The sequence below is a fragment of the Myxine glutinosa genome, chromosome 10, assembly GCF_964187855.1.
Source record: "Myxine glutinosa chromosome 10, kmMyxGlut1.1, whole genome shotgun sequence".
NCBI classification, from domain to species: Eukaryota; Metazoa; Chordata; class Myxini; order Myxiniformes; family Myxinidae; genus Myxine; species Myxine glutinosa.
The window spans coordinates 71937749-71956091 of NC_136270.1; the positions used below are offsets into that span (position 1 = coordinate 71937749).

At 44.2% G+C, this 18343-nt stretch overlaps 1 protein-coding gene across 1 annotated transcript in view; it reads right to left on the reverse strand.

Moving 5' to 3' along the window:
• The window catches only part of LOC137434111 (furin), a 116781-nt gene extending 98758 nt beyond the window's left edge, over positions 1–18023 (reverse strand). Inside the window, exon 1 of the mRNA XM_068126792.2 lies at positions 17271–18023. Within this exon, the coding sequence (XP_067982893.1) occupies positions 17271–17438 (168 nt within the window). The 5' untranslated portion in view covers positions 17439–18023. The remainder of the gene's footprint in view (positions 1–17270) is intronic.
• Between the last annotated feature and the right edge of the window lie 320 nt (positions 18024–18343).

The following is an 18343-nucleotide window of genomic DNA, read 5'->3' on the forward strand; positions in this document are numbered from 1 at the left end:
ATGGTGGTGAACAGCCGTCTTGAAGACCTGGATGGAGGAATATGATTGAAGAGAATGTGGAAGGAAGTTGGTTCCACAAGCAGGGAGGGGGGGGGGGGGGTCGGGTGGTGGAGGGGGAAGGAAGAAGGATGAATGACTGGAGGTGAGCAGTAATCCTGGATTTAGATCATTTTACCAGAAGGGGTCACAGGGGATTGATGGTGAACCACATGGGCAGAAACCTGGGGAGGGTGAGGGGTGCGAATAAAGCACGGAAAGAGCAGAGGGTGCGAGACCAGAAAGAAGGCGGTAGAAAACAGACGACCAATCTGTGCAATGGGAAAGTGATAGTCCCATAGCCTCAGCTTCATCGTGAAATATCCCAATAATCTTGAAGGCCTTGGTTTCCATGGCATCAAGCTGAGCAAGATGTGCGAGGGAAGGGCTGTACTCCATCATGCTGCAGATGAAGGCCTTATCGCTGGACTTGAGTTCAGGTGTCAAGGAAGGACTTTGTGCAGTGGAGGATGCCCAGTCGGTGGCTAGCTTTGGAGGCAAACGTTAAAATGTGGTTTGCCCAATAAAGATCATGGCTGAAGATGAGACCTAAGAGTTTGAGTGCTGAACTTCCTCAAGAAGCAGATCGTAAAAGTAAACAGGGGGCGGGGGGAAGGGTGAGAGAGAGGGGAGGTTGTGAGACAGCCTGTAAGAGAGTGTGAGAGTGTGAGAGTGTGAGAGTGTGAGAGTGTGAGAGTTCTCAGGATAGAAAGACATATTCCGAGTGGTTGACCAGTTTGTGATCGTGTCAAGGTGTGACGAGAGGGAATACGCTGCTGCAGGCATATTTGAAGGATGAGAGATGTCACGGCAGAGGATGGAGCTCTGTCCAAATCCATTCCCAATTTTATCTTTTACCTCCTCGCAAAAGAGGGTTTCTCACTCCAGCCAGATTTATTACCAACAAATGTTGCTCAGAAATGATATTTAAAACTTGGATTACAGGGTCCCTTTAATTAGCAAGGACTACCAGTGGTAAAGGAGGAATAAAAGGTATCTTCACCAAAGAAACCTCATCAGATAGTGTTGGTCTTGGTGTTGGCTTAGCGGTTAGGGTGCCGGCTTGGGATCCTAGGATCCTGGGTTTGAATCGTGGTCAATCGCTGAATTAAGACCAGGAGGGTTGACTCAGCCTGTCATCCTTCCAAGGTCGGCAAATTGAGTACCAGTTCACTGGTAATTCCCCGTGGGTCGCAAGAGGCGACTAACAGGGTTGGCGGCAGGAAGGGCATCCGGCTGTAAAACATTGCTTCAAAAAGGGGACCAAGGTACCCGAAAAAGGCCAACCCCTGCTCTGTGGGGAAAAATGGCCTCTAAAGGTGGTTATTTTTTTTCATTTTCTCCAATAAAAACGTTCAAGAATGAAAGAAAAAGCGAAAGGAAATGAAAAAAATTCCAACCAAAACAATAACTCAAAGCAACATCACAAAATACAAGTTGCATCTTTTCTCATCTCTGTTCTCTCTGTTCTCTCTCTGGAGGATGTACAAACGATGCAGTCACCATGATGTGCAACGAGCTCTTACAAACAGAAGACTGTTGTTAAATTCATTGCTATCTTAGTGGGTTGGGTATCTGATCGGTATGTGCATTCGCCTCTGAGCTGTCTGGCCAGTGTTCAATTCCTAACCCAGCTATAAACTGCCATCTTGGTGTTTTTCAATCAGGGAGAGGCATCAATGAACGCAACGTCCCTGGGTAGGCCGTTAACCCAGAAGATCCATCTGTCAGCACCGGTTGTTGATGGACATTAAATATCCCACAGTAGCTTTTGTAAAAAGGGCACGAGTTATTACTAGGACACCAAGCAAACGACAAATTCCTGCCTGAATGCATAGGAGCACCACCTCAGTGACCTAGTCGCACCTCAAAATGATGCAACCATCATTGTACTTAATTGTACCAAGTTTGATTTAAGTCCTTTCAGCTGTTCTCAAGCATCACATGCATTCCTGGCATTATCTCTAACCTTTGACCTCTTGATACCAAAATCTAAGCAGTTCATCTTTTTATCATAACATATATGGTACTTACACCAAGTTTTGTCAAAATAGCATCACGAGTTCACAAGTTAGCAAGGTAACAGAATTGTTACACAACAGGGCCTCTGACCTTTGACCTCTTGACCCCATAGTCCAATCAGTTCAGCTTTGCACCATCTAATATATAAATAAAGTTTGTGTGGGTACTTATACCAAGTTTTGTCAAAATACCATCACGAATTCACAAGTTAGCACAGTAACAGAATTTTTATATAACGGGGCCTCTGACCTTTGACCTCATAGTCCAATCAGTTCAGCTTTGCATCATCTAATATATAAATAAAGTTTGTGTTTGTTTGTTTATGCATTCAGACCCTGTAGGAACTAGTTCAACCAAACTTTGCACGGCTGACTCTTTCATTCAGAGGAAGGTCAAGGGTTATGTTTGGATTAAAAAAAAAAAAATTGAAATGTTGAAAAAAAAAAAAAAATCAGATAAGTGGCCTTCAGGCCTCAATCGGGTGTTGTGCTTATACACTGCGTTTTTCTTTTTCTCTCTCCTCGGGAGCAAAGTAATATGTATTGTGAAGATCGTATGTTGATGTAGTGATTTGTTGTCAACAACAGTAATTTAATTATTATTGTTACGTTTGTGGGGATAGGCAATGATTACCTTAGTACAGGTAGACTTATATAGATTACCATGCTCCATATGTCACGATGAAAAATAAGAACCCCCATCTATACAAGTAGGAAATTTGTTTCGATCGGATGTCGTGTAAGAGCGTATCTTTGTAACCATCACGAGGGGTGGGGTTATGTTAATTAGTTAGGGATTATGGGTAATTAATCCCCTGTATGTAATGGCCTCTGTTATTTTTCTCTATCCTTATGACAACAGCAGCACACACACACACATAGCAAGAAATCGTGCATTTAGAACACTAAATAAAAGCGACAGGAAATGGGACATTGAACCACCGATGATACCGCAGACCTGATGATCACAAAAGCATGGCAGGTCCGTAAGGCCACGCCTATCGTAAAAGCAGTGGTTGGTCCGGGATTGGTTCAAGCAGGGACTGCTAAGATGGGACTATTGGATTGGTGGAGCATGCACGGGTGGCGTTGGATGATGTCAGAGCCTTGAGTACAAAGGAGTTGGAGGGCAGACATTTTTTCTCTCTTTTTCTGGGTTTGGTGGCGAACGGTCGTGTTCTCGACATTTTGCCTCCTTTTGGATCAATCACACTCTCTCTCTCTCCGGGCTGGCCTCCATAGCGAAGTCTCTCTTTATGGTCAGATAGCCTCTCGCCATCTGGATTTCATAAAGAACGGTCACACATATGGTGTCTCTTGAGCTGGACCTGGAGGTGTTGGTGGAAGGCAGACACATTTGCGTGCTCTGGTTGCGATGTGCTCCAATTGAAGGCACGGCCGCATTTACTTTTCCTTGGCACGTCGGTGTTGGTGATCGAGATTGATGGGGACGAGTGGAACAGGAGCGGCCTGCTGACTTCGCACTCGGGGGCTAGAGGAGCAGACTGCACAGCGAGGTCTAGTTCCCGCTCGCAGGCAGTGCAGTCTGCGGTTCCCGCGCAGGGACGTGGAGGCCTGTGACGATCCGGGACAATTCCTGACGAGGTTCAAGAGACAATCAGAGCTAAGTGCCTAGTTGAGAAACACACACACACATTAATTTTCACCAGTTATTTGTTCCCTTTGTGTGTGTACGGGTCTGTATGGGGACGTCCCATTTAGGAATCATATTACCCTCGCCTGAGGAGAGGGTATTGCATGTGAGTCCATTTGTTTGTCTGTCTGTTTGTCTGCACAGAATAAATATGATTTTCTCTGCAAAAGTTGGTCCGATTGACAGGAATTTTTCACCATAGGTGCAACTCAACCTGTATAAATTTTTTATGATAATTATGACGTCATAGGTCACATGGTTCGGCCGCCATCTTGGAAAAGGCAAAAAAATTTGCACTATATCTCTGAAAGTGCTGAATAGAAAAATGGAGACATAGCTCATTGTAAAGAACTCTCCCTTGGGAATAAAATATGTTAATGATGATGTCATAGGTGCCTCCATTATGACGTCATAATTCGACAAGTACAAAACTTCATCCGATCAAGATGAAATTCCTTGAGCGTCATCCATGGATAAATTGGTGGAGAAAAAAAAAATGACGTCATCAGTCACGTGGTTCGGACGCCATATTCGTTTTAACACAAAAGCCTTTAAAAGCCGTTAAAACCACTGAAAATACATCCTGGCGAAGGTTTGCAATCTCTGATTGCTCTTTCTTGTTTATACTATGCATATTTGATTACCGGCATTTCTTCAATAAAGCCGGTATTTTTGTACATTGAATTATGTGTCGGCTTGGAATGAATTCTCGCAGGTTCGAAGATGTCTGGTGGACCCGTGCAGGTAAGCGTTCGCAACCCTTCCCCCCCCCCCCCCTTCCCCACGTATAAAGAAGGTCCGCCATTGGATTGAACGCCTCGGAGTTAAAGCTTGTTTGGTCATCTGTCACCCTGCGGTGTTCACTACAGGGTAGACACGACATTATAGTGCTTCATGTGCACCTGTAATTAAAAACAATGCTTTACACAGGTTTATAATAACACCTGTGTTCAGGCCTCGAGTATGTTCTTATTCTCTGCCTGCGACTTTCCCGAGTGCAATTGAGTAATATGTTTTGTGATTGTCATGCAGGAAATATTTAAAATACTTCATTGAATTTTGCTGGGCAATGCCGGGTTACTTCAGCTTGTTATACATGTACATACTTGTACCAAGTTTGACTACGATCCCTTCAGCCATTTTTAAGTTATCGCGTTAATGAAAACCAATCACAGATGCACAGCCGGGCAGACAACCCAAAAACATAAAGCCTCCTGCGATTTCATCAGCAGAGGCAAAATAAAACTTTGCTCCGAGGAAGAATGAGGGGGTGAAAGGATGGGTAAAACAGGGGGAAGAACGAAAAAAAACAAACCCTAATGCTGTACAAACACAGGAACAAAACACTTTCTTTCACAAAGCATCAAAGCCAAACAACATAATAATCTATATCTATAATGAATAGTTTGTGTCTGTGGGTCATAATCTGTGGGAATGGGCACCGCCCATTCTTCAGGCCAAGCCTTCCCACCTCTCCCCAGCATCACAAGCACTGGCCTTTAGCCAAGTCACGCATTTCCAACAGCCCAGGCCAGTCTCCACACAAGGCTGCACCACGTTTGGGAAGTCATTCGCAGTTACATCGTGTCTGCTGGGCAGTGATGTGTTGCTTATAACTCTATACAGGCATACCTCTTACGCTCAGGATGCGCTCCATGGGAGTGAGTGTTATGCAAAAATAGCGCTACAAGAGGTAATTACAAAATGGTGCCTATGGAGATGTACCTTCCTGAGGGAGTTATATCTGATGCATGAGGACTTTAATCTGCTTAGTTAGGCATTGGTAATAGCACTGCAGATGTCATTGAGTTTTATAAGTTAAAAAAGACCATATGAATAACAATCATAAGAACACAACATAACACAAGAAACAAATTTTACCGTAAACAACATTCACAAGAGAATTTTATTGGAGCTTTCCATATTTACAACCGCTGCCTTCACTCCTGCTCCTCCAATAAGGCAGCAGTGAGAGACAAGGGTGGGAGCTACTGCTGGGAAGATGCTTTCTCTCATCAACTTGGATGTGCAGGTAACATCGCCAGCACTATCACTCGCAGGCCGTTTCCAGACATGCTTCCGGGACTGTACGAATAAGCGATGACGCCAGCAAATAGGGACACTCATGAGGAGATGCTATGACAGAAACTCGAATGGGAGGGAGGTGAAGTCATTGGCTTCACGAGATGACGTAGGCAGTAGGGTGCATTTGCTTGATATGTACACTTTGTGGTATATTTTGATGGACTGTTTGCCAAATTTTAGTGAGTGTAATGTGAAAGAGCGTTCTAAGAGGTAGTGTTAAGAGGTATGCCTGTATCTTACCCATGATCAGCCATTCCTTATCAACTGTTTTGTTGAAGTGCTTGCTTGAGTGCTTAAGCCACTTGGAAAGTGCTCTACAAGCTGCGTGGTAATGGTTGCCTTCTCCTTTGAGCTCCCAAGATTAATCACAACGAAACTTTATACTGCAGGGGTTCTTAACCTTTTTCCCTGTCAAGACCCCCAATGGATTGCTCGTGATGTCCCCATACCCTCTTCGCCAGACTGCTGACTGACCAAGGTGCACCAAAGGTGCGCATAGCTAGGAGGGACTGGGGGCATGTCCCCCTAGAATTTTTTTGATTTCTAGGTGCTCTGTGGTGCATTCCAAGGGGTGTTTTTACTTTAATTGCCTATTTTTTGGATGAAAAATGGTAACTTATTACCCAGAAAATGGGCCAGGTTCGGGGATCCGCGCCTGATTACCAGTCTCATTAGGTTCCAGTGTGACTTCAAAATATCTCAATAGCTTAATTTTACATATGGATAATTAGGAACAGAACAGGAAAGAAAATCATTAGGATTTCATCCCTATTGATTTCTTTGCTTGTTCACAAAGAAACAAAACAAACTAAACTAAAACATGCAAGTTTTATGCAAGCCGTTTTACTAATCCAGCTGTTTTCGTTCACCGGAATCAAATTGAGAATGAGGTCGTAATTGCCGTCAGTGTGAACTTTGACCCGCCCTCATCGCTATGTAAATGTTCTCACTGTCATGTCAATCATGCATTGTAATCGCATGCATACGCCCGGAGGCTTTTTTTTTTTTTTTTTGTATACAAGGTCGCGGCTCGTGAAAGCTAACATTAATCACACAGAAAGACAAACCGACACTGAAAACATATAACATCGGGAGCGGTAGACAAGATGGGGAGAGAGGGGGAAGGACATAAACACAACATTTGAGAGCAGGGACCGAGAGACATGGAGACATTGAGATCTGTGGGAGGGAGAGGGCTTTGGGGGGGGAGGCATGGGAAGGGGGGGGGTGGGAGAGGTATAAAACATATGGACACTGCCAGGACTTCCAGGAAAGAAGTTGGAATTTCAAACAAGGTGGATCTGGGGTGAATTAGTGGGGTAGAAAAGATCAAGGTTTTGGATGGGGGAAGATAAGAGATGGTGGTGAACAGCTGTTTTAAAGACCTTGAGGTTGGAGTGGGATTGAAGGGAGTGGGGGAGTTTGTTCCAGAGGCGGGAGAAAAGGGGAATGAAAGAGTGAAGGTGAGCAGAGAGCCTAGATTTTGGCAGTTTAACCATAAGAGGGTTGCAGGCAGATCTTGTGCGACCTGTAGGAATATTTGGGGGACAGAGCACAGAGAGAGCTGTGGGAGCAAGGCCGGAGAGGAGTCGGTAGAAGACAGAAAGACCACCAACCTGCCTGCGGTGAGAGAGTGAAAGGCCCTTGGAGTTAGCTTCATCGCGGGAGATTCCAATGATTCTGAAAGCTTTGGTTTCAACAGCGTGAAGCCGAGCTAGGTGTGAGGCAGGAGCACCGGCCCATAGGGGAGAACAGTATTCCATTGAGCTGCGGATGAAAGCCTTGTATGTGGTGAGGAGCTCAGGTGTGCCAAGGAAGGACTTCGCACGACGGAGGATGCCCAGTCGGCGACTGGCTTTGGAGGCCAGCTTGGAAATGTGGTTTTCCCCAAGAAAGATCATGGCAGATAGTGAGACCCAAAAGCTTGAGCGACAGAACTTCTTGGAGAGGATTGTTGAGAAAGTAGATGGGAGGGTTGTCATAAATCATATAGTTAATTTATTCGAATTTTATTAGAAAATTGAATTTATATTTGTTTGAAACAATTATACAAATATAATTTGTTTTGAAATATATATATTTATATTTATATATATATTTATTATATATTTTATTTCATTGAATTTATTATAATTTATTATTATAATTTATTACGAGTCCCATACCCCCAGATTTTGGTCCTCATACCCCCAAGGGGTATGGATACCCCAGGTTAAGAACCCCAGCTTTATAGGATCATTTTTATTTATTTATCACTATGCACCTGAATAGGGGTTTTCAAACATTTTCATTTTCTCACAATTCATAACTTATAAATACACAAGCATCGTGGGGAAAGGATGGGAGTCTGGAGGGAGGAGTGAGATGGGAGGAGGCAGGGAAAGGTGTGGTGTGGGAGTCAAGATGGAGGAGAAAGGAGTCTGGAAGGAGGGGGTGGGTGGGAGAAGGTGGGAAACGGGTGGGATGAGGAAGGGTAAGTGGTGGGGTAGGAGTCCGGAGGAATGGGGTGGGATGGGAGGAGGTGGGTGGAAGGAGGGGAAAGGGTGAGGTGGGAGTCCATAGGGATGGGGTGGGAGTTTGTTGAGAGGAGGTGAGAGTCGGGAGAGAGGGGGGTGTGGAGTGGGAACAGGGAGGGAAAGGGGAGGAAGGAATGGGAGGAAGGAGGGGAGGGAGTGGGAGGTGGGCAGGGAATGGGTGGGAGGAGAGAGGGGAAGGGGTGGGAGGAGGGACCCAGTGTTGCCCGGCAATGACGGGTGCCATTGCTAGTCCATTACAATCTTCCCACATCTGCTGTGACAATGGAGAGGTATGCCACGTGGCAAAACACCAACACCGCACTCAGCCTGTCTATGAATGTCTGGGCCTTCATCTCCGAGAGACCTTTGGGCCTCCTTTGTTGTAGGCGTTGATATCTCAAAAGCCTTTGAGAGAGTTTGACATCAGGGTGTGATTCCCTTTTTTGGCTTTCCTCCTTCACTCTGCTCTCTCATGTTGAGCTTTCTCTCCAACTGCTCTACCTCCATAGTTGTTGATGGTTCAACATCTTCCTCCTTCCCTATCAATAGCAGTGTCCCTCAGGGTTCTGTCCTGTCTCCAACACTCTTCCTTCTTTTTATCAATGACCTTCTTTCTTCTACATATAACCAAATGCACTCGTATGTTGAAGACTCGACATTACATTCCTCGATTGTTTGCCCATCTGCCCCATCTTCCCTCACTAGATCTACATCTCGTTTGATCACAGCCACCTCTAAATTCGGACTTGGACAAGATTCCCCAGTTGGGCAAATGCAATCATGTTAGCGTAATGCTTAAAAAACTCAATTTCTTCACATCTCTCAAACTCCTAATTTCTCCAAACTCCTCTTAAAGCTCCACGGTTACACCATGTGATACCATACACCTACTAGGTATTACCCTAACATCACATATATTCTGGAATCCACACATTACACAAATAGCTAAGTATGCCTCGAATAAACCTAGTCCTGTTCAGAAGCCGCTCCAACTACATAAATAATTGATTCATCCTTATATAGAGTACTGCTCTCAAATCTGGGGTGGTTCTAGCTCCACATACTTACCGGACAAAATTGAAACCAAAGTAATCCGACTTATCAACTCTCTCAATCTGACCTCAAAACTCGATCCGCTCAAATTATGCCACAAACTTGGCTCCCTTTCTCTTTTCTACAGATATTTATTCAGTTCCTGCTCCCTGGAAAATGCTGCTTTGTGTACTTCTACCATTAGCGAGACCACGTAATAATAGACAAGCCACTACATGTTTTTATGTTAGATATTTTTAAAAACCTGACTAGATGGAGATTTAATGACCGAAAAGAAGGAGATGCCTTGGAAAAACCAGATGTATGGTAGCCATATTTATGCTTTAACACCTTAACATTGTCTATTTTCAAAAAACGACAACCGCTGTTTAAAAAAAAAGAAAGAAGTCAATTACACAGCTGTCAGCTATCGCCATGGCTTGCAAATGACAAGACACTACATCGCATGATTATTCTAGCCATTGGAAACACAAGGGTGGGCCGTTATGTTTGTTACTTCCCCTCCACTGCCAAATTGTGGAACCGTTTACCTTCTCATCTCTTTCCAAACACTTGTATTCTTCCCCTTTTTCAAAAAGCAATTTTTTTTTTATACTTCCTCAAAAACGTAGAAAATTCTCTTTCTTCAATTTGTATCAATACAGTTGTTTTTAAGGTTTGGTCTCGATTAGGACTATATAGTCCATGACTGGAGCTTTCAACATGAAAAAGAAATAACTAGACGGCCACCGATGCCGAGCCACTTTATAACTGGAGGCAGTTATGAGCAGGATCCAATCTGCCCCACTTTGAATCGGACACATGACCCATGACGTCCTCTTTATAAAAACCAAATTCAGATTTGGATTTTAAATATTTAAAAAAATATATATGAGGGGTCCTTGAGATATTAAGGGTTCTCAGTCTTTTGGGTATTTTGGGGTCTTAAAGAGTCGAAAGGTACATTCCAATAGCACATAATTAACAGACAGGACACCAGAGTTCAAACAGTGCATAATTAATAGATTAATAACATACTGAAAAGTCACACAGCTGGAGAAGATAAAATTGTAGAGTTTCTTCTTCAAATAATAAGAAATTCTGGCTGCCAGACCTCTGCGACCATCACGTTGAAATTTTAAACAAATATTCCCCATGATGACTCATTCAACATTTTGAAGTTTCACGTCGATGGATGGGGCAGTTCAAGAGAATTATTTTTAAGATCTTTGTTCAATCGAATATGGCTGCCAGACCATGTGACCTATGAATTATTCAGGATCAGCATGGCATGCCAAAGCATTGCAGAACATGTTTTTGAAGTTTCCGCTCGACCTGTCCAGTCGTTCTGGAAAAGTTTATTTGTAAATGCTTAATCTTCAAAAAAATCATAGCTGCCAAACCATGCGAACCACGATGTCATGGCCTGGGACCTTTTTGTTCTTCATGGATAAACGTCCATGCCTGTAAAGTTTTGTCTCGATCTGTTCAGCCGTTTCAGAGACCAAGAGGTTTGATGGTTTTTATGTTCAATCCAATATGGCTGTCAAACCACATGACCTATATCATTGATTTACATTCTCATATTGTTGTGTAGAACACACAATAAATTTAAAACTGATTGGATAGAGCGTACTTGTCAAATTATGACATCATAATGAAGGGGTGAGGTGCAAGCAGGCGAGATAGTAGTGCACTGCTTGCTTGAAGCCCTTGAATGAAGAGTGTATATTCAACCACCTCCACAAGGCAACTCCACATACGAGAGAAAAGGGAAACAATAGTGTGCTTAATGTGAACGAGGACGTTATGGGATGATAGACAATTTGCAATGCTGCGTTTCATTCGGCTTGTTCACCTCCATGTGACCTTCTCCCTCAAACTCTCACTTATACTCTGTAGATGTTTCCCCCTTTCCATTCTGCTCTGGCTCTTCCACGAGCCTCTATCACAGATACAAAAAAAAAAAGTTTCTGAAGGATAATGGCATTTTCCTTCTTTTTTCCATCTTTTTATATCCCTCCATCCCCATTTACTTTACAATTTAAATTCTCATTCACCTTCACCCTTTTTGACTGCTTATAATTTCGTTTTTTAAATATTTAGGTTGTCAGCAGTACAGGAAGCCTCATGCTGTGCATGTCACTTACAGCTGCTGGCATTTTTATACATTTGCATACTGACTAATCGACTGACTAATGCATATGCTAATGCATAAATTTGCATACATGCATGACATTTGCAACTAAAATCCACTATACGGTCCAATTTTATATTATTATTATATGCATCACAAAACTGTCTCGAAACACGTTGGCTTGCTCCCTTAGCTGGGGAGACAGGCAGAGCTTGGACTAAACATAAAGGGCTCAGATACTGCTCACTCGTTCCTCAGTTATACATCTGCTTACAGAGCGAACGCACACGATGGCGTTAGTGTTATGGAATGATTGCACATCTTTGGTTGGTTGTTTCCAATATGACAGTACAGAATGACAAAATGTTTTATTTTTTAAAGTTTTTATATATAAAGTCTGTATACATTTTATTGAGACACCCTGTATTTTGTGGGCATTGCAGTTGGACTGAAACATTTATATTACAAATAACTTAAAAACAATATATATATATATATATATATATATATATATATATATATATATATATATATATATATATATATATATATATATATTGTTGTCGGGAGGGTAGCGCAATATCTAGAGCCAGATAGATCTGTGTAGCTAGGTATCCTACTGTCGTGATAGGGAATCTACCTGCAATAAGTTCTGTGTGTTTAGGCGGTTTGTCGGGTAAGAGTATACCTGTGAACATACCAGGATGTTCGAGTGTTAGATAGTATAGGCATTAAGAATAAAGCCCCTGTGTGTCACACTTGGTCATCAAACCTTTGCCCCTTATGGCAATGCACACCTGTAGACACTTAGTTAGGCCCTTTAGTGCACGCATTAATTAAATTCCCTTCCCTGACAAGACTTGGGAAGAAAACAGGCAAGGAAACCAGGCCAGGACACCGCCGATGATGGCTGCCGCCAGCTACACCTCCGGCAGGCCCAGAGTGACACGAGCTATCACCACGCTACAGGGAACGAGTGGTGGGTTGGCACGGTAGGTGCGAACCTCCAGCCAACGAGTCGGTGGAGGGCACTGATTGGGTGGTGCGCCAAGGCTGACGTCACCGCCACAAGGGTATTTAGGGGCGGGCCGAACGACATTTTCTCTCTTGCTCGACCCCTGGTTCTCTTGTCTTGCAAGTTCTCGAGAGTTGCACATCCGGCTCTGGCCCTGGCACGTCTCTCTCTCGCTTGCACGTCCAACTCTTGAGAGAGCTCACTTGGACTTGGCTAATAGCGTGCGTCACACTTGCGTTCTCTCCTCCTGCAATTTCTTCGTTCTGAGTTTGTGCCTCGGATTGGAGATCGACCATGTGTGGAGCTCGCCAGCCTGCGTTGGACGCGTGGTACTTGGAGCGAGGCCTGGTGGTGCTCGGAGGCGGACGGAGGGGGCCGCGTGGGACGTCGACGGATGCAAGACTACAGACGAGTTAAGATGCACCACACCCACAAATACACGGTGTTCTTTTCGTTAATTCATCCCTTGTTCGTTTCTGAAGTCTGGTGTGTGGGATCCCAATTTAGAAATTAGGTTTATCGTCACGTTCCCCTGTCCCGACTTTTGATTAAATAAACCGTTGTATTATTTTTCATTCCTTGTTAAACCTGTGTCCGTTTGAGTTCGTTCGCCTTCCACATGTACGCGCTTTTACCGCAGCTCCCATTTTCCTTCTTCCTCCCGCGTTTGATAGTATAATCCGTGTTTGGTCGTCGCCTCCAATTAAATCTGTTTGGTCCATCCGCGAGCCCTGGTGTTAACCGAAGGGTCCGCGCGACAATATATATATATATATATATATATATATATTTTTTTTTTTTTTTTTTTAAACCACCTTTAGAGGCCATTTTTCCCCGCAAGCGGGGGTTGGCCTTTTTCGGGAACTGTGGTTGTTGTTGTTTTTCGGTCCCCTTTTTGAAGCAATGTTTTACGGCCGGATGCCCTTCCTGACGCCAACCCTTTTTGCCGCCTTTAACGACAAGCAGGGAATTACCAGTGAACTGGTACTCAATTAGCCGACCACGGAAGGATGACAGGCTGAGTCAACCCCCCTGGCGTTAATTCAGCGATTGACCGGGATTCGAACCCAGGATCCTGGGATCCTAAGCCGGCACCCTAGCCGCTAGCCCAACACCAGGGACTTTTATATATATATAATAAACCCATAAAGATTAAAACGATAGACTTTAGCTTTAAGTTTGCTTACATTTCTCATTCTTGCTTCCTCTTACCAACCAATAATTTTCAACAATTCCCACCTTCTTCTACGTAATTCTAATCCAATTCCCATGTTTAACATCCATCCGAGTGATTGCGCACTTTGAGATGCAATCCTGGCCTGCAAAGTATAAATCCAATAGTTTATAGTACAGTCGGGAATCAAATTCAGACGACACAAAAGCGAGTACTTACTGCACCCCCAAAAGAAAAGAAAAGTCAAATAAGTGAGTACTTCCAAAAGCGAGAACAAAGTGACGAGCTTTGCACAACACTTACTTTTCTCTTTACACAGGTCCACACAATATAAAGACCACTTCAGTACAGATCGTTTTGGTCCCACGCTTGCGCATTGGGAAAGGGGTAACCCATATTCCATAGCATCAAGATCTATTTGGTAAATTGCGTTTTTCGGGTGTGCAGCAGCCAATCGAACCAACATCTTCCTCATTTTGAAAAATAAATGAATAAATCAAAGAATAAATCAAACTCCGAGGGCCTTTCACTCACCCACCGCAGGCAGGTAGGTGGTCGTTCTGTGTTCTACCGACTCCTATCCGGCCTTGCCCCCCCCCAGCTCTCTCTGTGCTCTGTCCCCCAAATATTCCTACAGGTCGCACAAGATCTGCCAGCAACCCTCTTCTGGTGAAACTGCCAAAATCAGGACTCTCTGCTCACCTTCACTCCTTCATTCCTCTTTACTCCCGCCTCTGGAACAAACTCCCTCACTCTCTGCAATCCCACTCCTCCCTCCAGGTCTTTGAAACAGCTGTTCACCACCATCTCTCATCTTCCCCCATCCAAAACCTTGATCTCTTCAGCCCCCGTTAATTCACCCCAAATCCACTTTTTTTTTTTTTTGAAATACTCACTTTTTTCTTTGCCGAGAAGTTCCAAGTGTCCATGTTTTATACTTCCCCCCCCCCCTCCCCCTGCCTTCCCATGCCTCCTCCCCCCAAGCCCTCTCCCTCCCACAGATATTTCATTGTCCCTGTTCTCTGCTGTTGTACTTGTGTCTTCCTCTCTTTCCCCATCTCGTCTCCCGCTCCCTCTTTTGTATGTTTTGTGTCGTTTTTTGTTTTTTTTTGGTGATTGATGTAGCTCTTTCACGAACCTCGATCTTGTATACAAAAAAAAAAAAAGAAGAAAAAAAAGTCATTTTGTATGTTGTAACGAAAAGAGTTGCTCCTCTAATTCAGCTCAATAAGACTGCCTGCCCGAATTCCACAGATGTATCGAGCGGGACTGATATCAATATAGCTTCCAATGGTGAACAAGTTAGAGTAGAACTTACAACTTGAAATTGTCCTCAACAGAGTACAGCAATAAGATTCATATTGTGCCTAAAGCTACAAAGTGATGAGATCCATTTTAAATCTTCCATTTCAAGGTTGAGTTTTCAACAAAATCCCTTATCAGGGATGCGTCACTGGCCCCAGTTTTTTCTATTGCATCATAGCTGGTCTTGCAAGGCCTGCCCCGACAGTCTTTAAAAGACAAATGCATTTATACAGCGACGCCCTCTTTATCATCCCTCCAAAGTACACACTCACTATTGGCTTCCCCAATTTTGTCCTTCTCACTTGTAAAATCACGTGACTCTGCCGGTGCGATCATATTGCTTCCTTTGTGGCTTCAAAGTTGCAGCTCACCACCATCTCATGTCTCCCGACACCCACAATATATTTGTTGCGAAAACCATCCTCCCTAGGCCTGCCTCTTTCAATCCAATGGCCACCTGTTCCCCAGTATCCTCTCCTGTGGAAACATACATATCAGGTATTGCTTTGCTCTTCCATGAGCCTCAACTCCAACTAGTACAAACTAGAACAGTCACAACAGGTTCCAAGTAGAACGAAGAAAAAGTAGAAAAGTCAAAAAAACCGATTTGAAAGTTTCGGGAACTGAGTGGCGTGCTTTTGAGGAGGGGAGTGTCGTTGAAGCTGAAGGGAAAGGTGTATGCTGCATGTATGAGAAGTGTTATGATTTATGGGAGCGAGACATGGGTAATAAACATAGAGCAGCAACGAAGGCTGGAAAGGGTGGAAATGCGAATGGCTCGACGGATGTGCGGAGTATCGTTGAGAGAGAGGAAGACAAATGATGAATTGCGAAAGATGATGGGAATAGAGCCTGTGATTGATGCTGTGAAGGGAAACAGTTTGAGATGGTTTGGTCATGTGTTGAGGAAGGATGAAAGTGACTGGTTGAGAAGAGTGATGGAAATGAATGTAGAAGGAAGTAGAGGACGGGGAAGACCGAGAAAGACTTGGCTGAAGATGGTGGAAGAAGAAATGCGGGCAAGGGGGTTAACAAGGAGAGATGCAGAAAATAGGGCAAAATGGAGAAGATTGGCACGGGGACCGCAAGGCTAACCCCCGCTCTCGCAGAGAAAATGGCCTTAAAATGCCTGTTGTATACTCTGGATACCTAAACACACCTGCAGCCCCGCTCTCAACTACGTCAGGTTGAAGAAGGATATGGACCTGGAATAGGAGGAGCTGCACACAGCAATGCTTGATTGAGAGGACTGGAAGCTCAGGATTAATTTCATCAAAGTTTGTCCTGAGAGCTGACTTGAGAAGAAGAAGAAGCTTCAACTGCATACAATATTTACACGAGCGGAATGTGAATATACACACGCCTTAGACACCCACACCGGCGCACAAACACCTGTACACACAGAGGTACAAACACACCTACTTGGCCGGGTACAAACACAGACACAAACAAGCAGAGGAACACTGGTATGAACATGGGTGAAGTGGGTGCTGAAGTGGGTACTGAAGTGGGTGCTGAAGTGGGTGCTGGAGCAAAACACACACATGAAGTGGGTGCTGGAGAGACAGACAGACACAGACACAGTTTGGAGTCATGGGGGAGAAAGAAACAAGAACATCTCTCATGTCAAACTAGGATTCTTTGAGCAAAGATATTAAAAAGCCCTGAGGTTGATACTGTGTGCCATTTATACCAGAACCACCCTGAATGTGATCAATCACCTGGCTTTCTGTCAATGCCACGAACTTTTTACCTCCGCTACTGAAGGTGGATGGAGGTTGTTTTCACCTGTCCATCTGTCTGTTTGTGAACAGGATATCTCGAAGTTCTGGAAGGATGCAGACGAAACTTGGACAGGTTGGGTGTGTGACAAGGACAAACCTATGCTCCCAATTACACTACCTTTACAGATCACCTGTATGGCTTACCTTAAAACATCCCCATTCACATCATTCCTTCGATCCTATAATTACACATCCTCATGAACCCGGGTTCTGCTGTATTGCTTACACCTCATCCACCGTTTCCAACCTTTGTGGTACAACTATTGAGCAATGCATCTACTGGCTGTAAGTTACATCAATTATTATGGACCCGTAGTCTCGTGGTGCCACCATGGGTACTTGTTGAGGTCATCGTGACAGGACCTGCAGCCCATCAGGGTTCAACGAACTTGTAATACCCTCACAAAATCAATACCCCGATATGATGTGATATATAATTAATAATGTACGCATTTTGTAAACTCCAGAAATGGGTCGTACCACGCACGAGCTGTAACAACCACAGACCCACCTGTCCAAGATAGGTGAAGCCGTGTTTATGAGCCAACCTCTCCGCCTCCTGCGAGCCTCCGACCACTCGAGCCGCCCATGTGTTAGTGAAGACCTGAAGACCCAAGATGGACCCAGGCAGCTGAAAGGCTACGTAGAGGAGTAAGAGCAGCCTACCTCGCCAGATCATGGTCCCCGAGACCTCAGCGTGGGCCACGCATGGTTGAACCGACAGTGGCGGACCCTTCGGTGTGTGGACCAGTGGCGGACCACACCTCCCCCTCCCTGTACTTATACCCACCCGAGGTCTTCCTTTGCGCGTCCTTCCCCCCCCGTGGTACAGAGCACAACCCTGGATATGGATTCCTGCGAGGAGACTCAGTCCGTTACTCGAGCAGTGTCGCTGACAATCTTTCCTCCTTAATCCCTCAAACTGCGTTTATTAACATTTCTCTTCACGCGTCCTTCTGCCGTTCCTCTACAACTCGCCTCTCCCCTCTATTCCACGGCTCTTCGCTTCCTTAGCCCCCAAATGACCGACCCAATCCATCCCCTTTCCTCACGCTACTTTTATAGGCGGCACACGATGACGTCACACGCAGACCTGTCAGTGAAACAATGAATTTTTCCTTTTAACTTTTCTTTTCTTTTCTTTTCTTTTACAAGGCCAACACCCGTGACATACTTTACCCAAACGCTGGCCCATTCAGACCGCTACCTCGGTAACCAAGTTTCGCACACGCTTCATCGCGCCTGTTTATTTAATTAGTGACGCAGTTATATACGTCAGTCGTCAGATACTGACCTCTCAGACTGAAAATATATGAGAGCGCTATTCAATCTAACTTTCAAACAATGTGTTAATTATCATCGAGACGTTTAGGTTTATATTTATGTTTGATTACTATAGCCCGTTAGCTTCGTTTCGATGTTGACCATGGTTTTTAATGTTAAGATCCATTGTGTGGCGGTGTAAAAGATGCAGTTTCATAGGAGGTGTACAACATGTTTATCATTGTTATTAAACCGTTCCTGTTGTGGACTTTGCAATTATTCTGAAACGAAAGACTTTTTCTGTTGCTTTTAATTCTAGCT